The sequence below is a fragment of the Triticum dicoccoides genome, chromosome 1A (assembly GCF_002162155.2).
Source record: "Triticum dicoccoides isolate Atlit2015 ecotype Zavitan chromosome 1A, WEW_v2.0, whole genome shotgun sequence".
Taxonomy (NCBI): Eukaryota; Viridiplantae; Streptophyta; class Magnoliopsida; order Poales; family Poaceae; genus Triticum; species Triticum dicoccoides.
Window position 1 is genome coordinate 414,825,562 of NC_041380.1, and position 8,818 is coordinate 414,834,379.

Consider the following 8,818-nt stretch of genomic DNA (forward strand, 5'->3'; position numbering starts at 1 on the left):
TAGGCATATCTTTGCCACGTGTCGCCTCCTGAGCCGCCAGCAGTTTTGACAGCGCCGTCCGTGGCCGTCGGACGGAAAACTACGCCGACGGCTGAACTATGCCGACGGCTGCGCTAGGACCGTCGGCATAGCCCCCTATGCCGACGGCATTATTATGCCGACGGTCTGACAGGAGTACGCTGACGTGATCTACACTGACGGCACTATGCCGACGGCAGCCGTCGGCATAGATCTATGCCGACAGCTTAAGGGCCTATGCCGACGGTCCCTGGCCGTAGGCATAGACCGCGAGTCCGGTAGTGACGGAGGCCATAAGACGTGAGATTATCATCACCTGCATGAGTAAAAGTGTCCCAAATGCTTGCGCTCCTCCCGTCTTCGCCGGTCGCCCCCTCGTACTACACCCGCAACACAAAAAACAAGCAAGACACCCATCAATCGACGAGAAAAACAAAGCAAAACCTGCTCCGTTCCATGGCGGGAAACAAGCGCTAGGACCAAAAAGCTGCGCCGCTACGCCGAGCTGACACGCACCGACGCACGTACCTGGTAGGCCGACGTGCCGGCTCCGAAGACGAAGTCCCCGGGGAAGTCCGCCCTCGTGAAGTTGAGAGCTCGAGCCACCGCCGCCCCGCCGCCTCGCCATGGCGCGACGAGCAGCAGCACCACAACCACCAGCAGCGGCATGAGCGGCGCGGCGCAGGGTATGGCCCTCATGTCTCTCCGTCTCCCAAAACCGACGCCTCGAGATCTTCTGGGCAACCTCTGGCAATATAGGAGTATGTTGTTGGCCGCATGTCGTATTTATCAGCTCCTAGTTTGCGCCGAACGGCAGGTGATGGCGACGCGCTGTGTTTGGTAACCACGAAGAGGTGTTTCTTGCTTGGGGTACCCATGGTGCCAGGTATTGCACGGCCGGCTGTACAAGGAGATGGAGGGAAATGCCAAAAATGGGGCTCTTGCAAGTGAGATGAAATGGCTTCCAGAGAACCGTAGTAATAATAACTTTATAAAATATACTAACCCCGTTTCAAAAAATGTACTAGTGCATAGTAGGTTTTTAGAAGTCAAGCATGTGCATATTTGATCAGGTCTATAGAAAAATAATATGAACCGTAATACAAAATTGGTATCATTAAATTCACCATGAAGTGTATTTTGCTACTCCAATTGCCAATAACTTTCCGTACCCTCGATAGTTGGTTAAGGTACTCCGGTTCAAACACCTTCATTATGACAGTTGGTTAAGGTACTTCGGTTCAAACACCTTCATTATGACGTGTGCAAATTTCATCGTGGCCTCAAGGTATGTGCTCTCCCCATCTAGACAATCTCATCAACGCCATCTGCGGCTTTACCATATGCAAACCTTCTCATAGCAGTCGTGCATTTCTTCGTAGGATAGAATGACAGTTGTCCGCAACAATTCTTCCTCGGTTTGAAATAAGGATCATATTCCTCCACATCATTCACTATGCACAAGAACAATGGTCTGCTCCTGAAGCGACGTCGAAAAAACCCTTCATGGTATGTTAGACTAGGTTTGAAGTAATCCTTGTAGAGAAGCCGTGCGCCAACGATCCTATCCTCGGGAACAACTCTCCTGTCCTTTATGGAAGCCTTGAAGCTCAAAACATGCTCCACTTGTCAATCTCTTCCTGGATGCTTATTATCAACATCATTTCAACATCTTCCTCGTCTGAATCTGATGAACCGACGAACTCTTTGTATACGAATTTATTAACCTCCTTTTCTCAAAGTCATCATCTGGCGAATCCATCATTTGTCTACAAATAAGCAAAATAATCTAAAAAAACAACTCAAACATTTTGTCGAGCAAATAGAGGGCAAGGTGATTGTCCGTAGGAGTAGGATGTACCGGGGCAGCAAGGACAGCCGGGGAGGAGGGTTGGGGCCGGTGGTGGGGGCGCTATTGGTTGGAGACGGCGACGGAGCTAGGTAGGAGGAGGCGACGAGGCAGACGAGAGGAGAGGAAGAGGACATGCCAAGCTAGGTTGGGCACGATTTGAAGAAATTTGTGATGGCCCCGGCCTGTTGGATCCAACATGACGGACGCGTCTGGGTATGAGCGGGCGTCCTCATATCCGCCCACATTAGGATGGATATAAGAAGTGTTGGACAGCCCAAACATTTGAAATGGGTTTGGGATTCGTTTGAGTGACGTTTTCTTGTCTAGGATGTATGTTCGGACGTTTAGGAAGTGAGAGATCCGATTGTAGATGCTCTAAAGCTATACAACTATAAGAATGTAGAGCATTGGCACCTCATATGGAGCGATAGCACACTTGTGATATGTTGACTACTGAATGGAGGGAGTTCTACGTAAAAGTGGTCCAACAATCTGAATCGTAGTTAGATAGAGTAAAACCTTCTTTGGCTTACAAGAATTTTATAGGATGTAATTTTTGTAGGAAAATTTTCTTTAGAGTTTCTTTGTTTTGCATAACAGAATCACATTCTGATCCTTCATATTTCAAAGGAAAATAAATGTTAGCTCATACTCACCCAAAACACTCTATGCTACGAACCAGACGACCTATTTCTTTCATACTTATATTATTTAAGATACATGTCATCTTATTTTCTATAGCTTTTCTATTTCTATAATATTATTATACTATGAACAAAGAGACCTAAGATCTTCTCACTTGAAAACCTACTTATTTTGGAATTACATATATATTCACTCCGAGAATATATAGTTGGTTGACCCCCCCTCCCCACCCCATTCCTCCCTGCGCCGTCCCTGCGTGCGATAGGGAGGGAACCCTAGCTACTGTTGGTACCCTCCATCCCCTTCCCTTCTCCCCCCTCGCTGCCACTAGAGGGCATTGTCGAGCGAAGCCCGTTCGGCATCGATAGGGCCTTCTCGTCTTCTTGCATGGTGGAATCAACACGGCCCGATGCTACTGGGTCGATATGCAGCACTGGCGGGGTGTGGAGACACGGTGGCAGGGCGTGCCTAGAGTGGCAGTGGCAGGTTTCTTGGCCAGATCTGCTCACCAAGAGGGGCGTGCTACGGGCGGACGTCTCTGCCATGGTGAATTCGGCTAGTGGATGTGCTGGTGTGGCTGTGGTGGTAGTCGTCCGACGGCAGTTAGTGTCGGCTTGGCTCAGTCCAATGTGTTCGAATGGCTCCGGGCGGGCATTGGGTGCATTTCTTTGCGGGCGCATTGGCTTTGATTCGATGACTGGATGGTGGCGCGCTATAGGTGGCGGCGGAGATTGACTCGTCATGGGGGGCATCAGAGGCGGCAATGATTGATGGCTAAGGCTACCCGAGCGGTTGGAGTGTCAGCTGTTTGGGTGACCCCAATCAAGATATGGAGCGGCCTGATCTGACAGGGCGCCGGTCGATGCACCCTTCGGTGGTGCGTGTCGAAAGTCGGCTAGCGACACGAACCTAGTCGCCGGTACGATGGTGTGGTATTACCCCCTTGTTCGGGACTGGATTCTCTCATGTGTGGCTCGGTGCCTCTTTGCCGCGCAGCCTATGTGTCAGTTTTGATCTCTTTCCCCTCTTCTATCAAGGTGGGGTTCATGGGTCGGGTGGGAGGTGCCTGCTTCCCTTCCTAGCGGGTGGCGTAAGCGCGTTTTGCGTTGATGAGATGTTTGGCTCAGGGTGCTGGGCCGGTGGCCCCGGATGGCGGGCAATTAGGTCGGCTCTGACGGGTGCCGTGGTGACGGTGGTGGTTGTGGTCCTTGGTTTCATGGGCAGCAATGGGTATAGTGGTGGGTGGCTCGTGATCTTCCCGTAGAAGTGTTAAAGCTCAAATTTAGATAGGTGGATGGACTTCCTCACAGTGGTAACGTAGGTGTGTGATGATGTAGATGAGAGCCCAAGTGAAAGCTTCATGCATTGGCGTAGACGAGAGGGCACCTGTGAGTGTCACTTTTCTTTTGAGGACGTCTTCATGGGTCTCCTTCCAAGGCCGGAGCTCTGGATGAAAACCCATATCTGTTTGGACTCGACAGCGGTGACACTTTGCGATGCAATATTGTGGGGTGTCGTTGTGGAGCTCGGGCGTCAGCGGTCGGATTGCGACGATGGGCTCACGCCATCGTGTGCTCTTGTCCGGTGGTGTCTTCATGCCATTTTTTCACATTTTTATTCGATTTTGCTCGCTCGGTTTTCTTTCGATCTGCTTGCATGACTTGCATCGTTCGGCCATGTGTATTGTGACGGTTGCTGTTATATAATTGGCACCTTTAACGTCGACGACACGGTACAAACTGGCGAAGCTGCAGGAGGAGCGTGGAAGCCTCCAAGCAAAGCCGCGAAGGGGCCGGAGGAGATCGAGATGGCGATGGTCGAACCCGCGGCTGGCTAGCTGCTGCCACGCAATGGCTCCCGTCACGCGAGACCAAGACAAAACTGGCACGTGATCGCTATCCGAGGACATGTTTGGTTCAGCTGCACTATGGCCGGACCGTTCGAAGACGGAAGCAGCAGAGCCAAGAGCTCACCCTGGCCCACCCTACGGCGCAGAGGATCGCTATCCGAGGACATGTTAGGCATCGATGTCGCAGAGGATCCAAGCATGCACCGAGGTTCTTCGTGGTCAAGATCACCTTTGGACTTTGGAGTGGTAACTAGTTAGCTACTCGATCAGCAACAACGTCGCGGCCTCGCGCCGACGAAAGTAAAGTAGTGGAAAGCGGAAGCCAACTCGCCTGCTTCATGCTTGCGACTGCTCCATGCTAGTGAGTAGTGACTAGTGACCACTCTCTCGGTCGATCGCTGCTTTCGGAATTGATCGGCGCAGATACGCCAGACTGAACGACCCACCTTTTATCTCATCGGCACGGCATCTCCGACGCTCACCCTGCAACAAAATGTTGTATTTCCCTTTGTGGGAAGTGCTACCGTGATACGGGCTCCTGGACCGTTGGATCTCAGATCTGATGGTTTTCGTGCGCTTTTAAATATTTTACAAAAAAGCCATTCTAGAGTTTGAAAATTAAGCGTAGATACAATACGTATCACGGGAGCGTCTAAGAGCCGGCAGGACATGATATTTTCCCTTTGTCCGTGGACTGGTCCGTCAGCATCTCAATCTGCCGCAGGAACTTGTCGTCTATGGCCGTGGCCTTCGAGAGTAGGTGTGACTGCAACGGCGACACCTCGTCCTCCTTGTCGCGTAGGAGATGACGATCTCCTCTTTGTTGGTGGAGCTGGCGACCGTTGAGAAAGAAGGCCCCGAAGAACGACGGCGCCACCACCAAGATCTGGAGTTGGATACGGAGCTGCCACCTACCAGCGCGGAGAACCATGATTTGGGAATGGTGGTCGGAGAGATGGAGAAGCATGCGGAGTGTGGGAGTTCGGAGATGTGATGTGAACGGCACCGACGCACGACTTAAATAGGCGCGGCGGCCAGCCGAAGGGACGGGAAGCCGACTTCAATGCTGAAAGTGCGTTATATCGACTAGAGGGGGGGTGAATAAGCGATTTTTATGAAAGTCTTCAAAATGTGGAAGTTATGAAGACAAACGATAGAAATAAACCTATTACCCTGCAGCGGAAGATAGACTACACTAGGTAAGCCATAGTCAAGTATTCAATAAAGTGAAAGCACAACTAATAGCAGCAATGTAGTAAGGATCAGGTAGGAAGATATTATGAAGCCAAACAAAACACGCAGTCACTCAGTGAAGATAAAAGAAAGTGCAATCATACAATGACTTCACAAGGAGTAACAGTACGTAAAGAGAAGGAAGGATGAAACCAGTGACTCATTGAAGACAATGATGTGTTGGACCAGTTCCAGTTGTTGTGGCAACTGTACGTCTGGTTAGGGCGGCTAGGTATTTAAATCTGAGGACACACAGTCTCGGACACCCAGTCCTGAACACGCAGCTCAAGACACCCAGTCCTCACCATATTCCCCTTGAGCTAAGGTCACACAGACCTCGCCCAATCACTCTGGTAAGTCTTCAAGGTAGACTCCCAAACCTTCACATACTTCGTTCACCGGCAATCCACAATGTCTCTTGGATGCTCAGAACGCGACGCCTAACCGGCTGGAGGATTCACAGTCCTTAAGTTTAATAAGTCTTCAGATCACACAGACAAGAAGACTTAAGTGATGCCCAATTCTCTTTGGCTCTGGGTGGTTAGGGCTTTATCCTCGCAAGGAATTCTCTCTCAAAGGCTTCGAGGTGGGTTGCTCTCAAACGACAAAAGCCGTACACTCACTCTGAGCAGTCAACCGTTTATGGTTGTAGGGGGTGGGCTATTTATAGCCACTAGGCAACCCGACCTGATTTGTCCGAAATGACCCTGGGTTACTAAGGAACTGACACGTGTTCCAACGGTCAGATTTCAAACTCACACGACAACTTTACTTGGGCTACAAGCAAAGCTGACTTGTCCGACTCTGGACAAGATTCGCTCTCATAGTCTTCACTCGAAGACATAGGTTTTGATTAAGCATCACTTCAGTCATTCTGACTGGTTCTCTTGGACCCCACTTAACAGTACGGTGGTTCCTATGACTCAACAAAGAAGAAGAAAAAGAACTACGAAAGATCTAAATCTTCGAGCTTCATAGGCTTCATGCGATGTCTTCTCTTGTCATAGTCTTCAATGTGAATATCTTCATATACCACCTTTGACTTCAATGTCTTCATACATTTTAGGGGTCATCTCTGGTAGGAAAACCGAATCAATGAGGGACTTCTACCTGTGTTATCCTGCAATTCTCACAAACACATTAGTCCCTCAACTAGGTTTGTCGTCAATACTCCAAAACCAACTAGGGGTGGCACTAGATGCACTTACAATCTCCCCCTTTTTGGTGATTGATGACAAACTAGTTGAAGTTTTCAACGGGGAATATAATATGTGAAATTGTAAAGGATAAGGAATTGTCTTCATAAGTTGCAAGGCCCCCCTGAAGATGTGCATATAAGTAATTTGCTTTTGGAATGCAAATGCACATGGCAGGTTGTGTTTGTGAAGATCCTCTTCAACTTATGATGACAATCCACTATGCATGTGAAGGTATGTGAAGATAATGACATGCATAATGGAAAATGGACGTCTGCAAAATGATCTAAGTGCGGAATTTATCGTCGCACATGCGGAATTTATCATCGCATCACAAGGTGGCAAATAAGTAGCAGACGACCATTGAGTTTTAAGTGTTACAACTCAAAGAACCAAATGTATCAAAACGAGAGTTGTAAACATGAAGCAAAATATAAAGCATCCGCCCATATGGACCCGTTTGAAGACTATTAAACTCGTATGCTTCTCCCCCTTTTGTCAGTAAGGACCAAAAATGTTCGAAGACATAGAGCATCTACTCATTCCCATGAAGAGTAGGTGAAGCAGCAGGGGCGTCGGTGGTGTTTGGCGGTGCAGAAGATCTTGGAGCAGTGTCGAAGCATGCTGAAGGAGGCGGCGGTGAAGTAGCATCGTCGTCATCCTCGATCACTCTGGTATTGATAGTGGCAGCAGAGGAAGAGAACTCAGAGTCTTCAAGAGATGGAGTTCGTCGCAGCACTGCCCTTAGAGGAGGTGTGGAGTCAAACTTTGAAGCGCTCAGAGAAGCCATTCTCTTGAAGATCATCTTCAGAACACATCAACATCAGTCCTTTCCATGTGCGGCGAGAGGTTTCATGGGCAACAAAAGCATTCTTGGTGGCAAGATTGCGAATGCAATTAACATCCACCAAGAGGCTTTGCATTTGACGCTTCAGCCAGTCATGATGCCTATCCTGTTTCTAATGAAGAGCCACAAGAAGGTCTCGGTCATTGAGAACACGAGTGCGCTTCTTGGGTCGTGGGGCAGTTGTACTGTCAGTGGCTTCAGTGAGAGCAGGATGCGGTGCACGTGTAGTGCCAGCCAAAGGATACACACGAGTGATTGCTTCAACTCCTTCAATATTCTGAGAAAAACTCTGATGCTCTGCATTCTGAAGACTTAGAGGTTCCTTGGCAGGCTCAGGATAGATGGCTTCAATAGACATATCCACATCAGGCAGAAAAATCCGATGATTGCGAGCAGATGGCTGATATGAGATAGCAGAGTGAAGTTTGATCAGCCGCATTACCCATGGGGCGTAGAACTTCAAGCCAAACAGATCAGAGCCTGATGCAGCAAGTTGGCGAATGAAAAAGTCCTGTGCATTGAAGCATTTTCCATGAAGAATATAGAAGACCAAAGTCTTCATTGCACCTTCCAGCTTGGCATGTGGAGAGTGCCCTTTGATGGGCCAGAGAGTTCGCCTTATGATGTGATAAATGATTCTTGGCAGATACTCTAGGTCTTCAACAAAGAACTCTTTGGGATATGCAGCATCTTGGGGTAATGGCTTCATCATACTGAGCATCTGACTCATGTTGGGTTCAGACTTCTGAAAGATGCTCTCCACAGCTTCACTGTGAAGTTGACAGCCAGATTCGTAGAGATCGCCGGGAGTGGGTAGACCAGTGAGCTCAATGATGTCAAAGGCTTTGGCTTCGTGATGAATGTTTCCTGTCATCCACTCTAGGACCCAAGTCTTCGGATCTCTGTTATACCCGCGGATGTGAAGTGTGGCATAGAATTGGAGCAGCAACTCTTCATTCCAATGCTCTTGGTCAGTGACAAACGGCAGCAACCCAACCTCCTTGAAGCAATCCAGAGCTTCTTCCAGACAGGGCAGACCAGCTATTGCTTCAATGTCAAGACGCTTGTGTGGGAAGATGCAACCTTGATTGTAGAGAATGCAAGAGTAATAGCTTCGATGCGGATAGCTACATAACCAATCAGATGATATTCTTTCCCTGGAGTAGGGGTTCCTGAAG

At 49.0% G+C, this 8,818-nt stretch overlaps 1 protein-coding gene across 1 annotated transcript in view; it reads right to left on the bottom strand.

Moving 5' to 3' along the window:
• Window positions 1-717, bottom strand: part of LOC119296284 (beta-glucosidase 22-like) — a 16,709-nt gene extending 15,992 nt beyond the window's left edge. The window contains exons 1-2 of the mRNA XM_037574714.1: window positions 547-717; window positions 335-398 (exon numbers count right to left, since the gene is read on the bottom strand). Of these exons, the coding sequence (XP_037430611.1) occupies window positions 335-398; window positions 547-717 (235 nt within the window). The remainder of the gene's footprint in view (window positions 1-334; window positions 399-546) is intronic.
• Window positions 718-8,818: the final 8,101 nt, after the last annotated feature.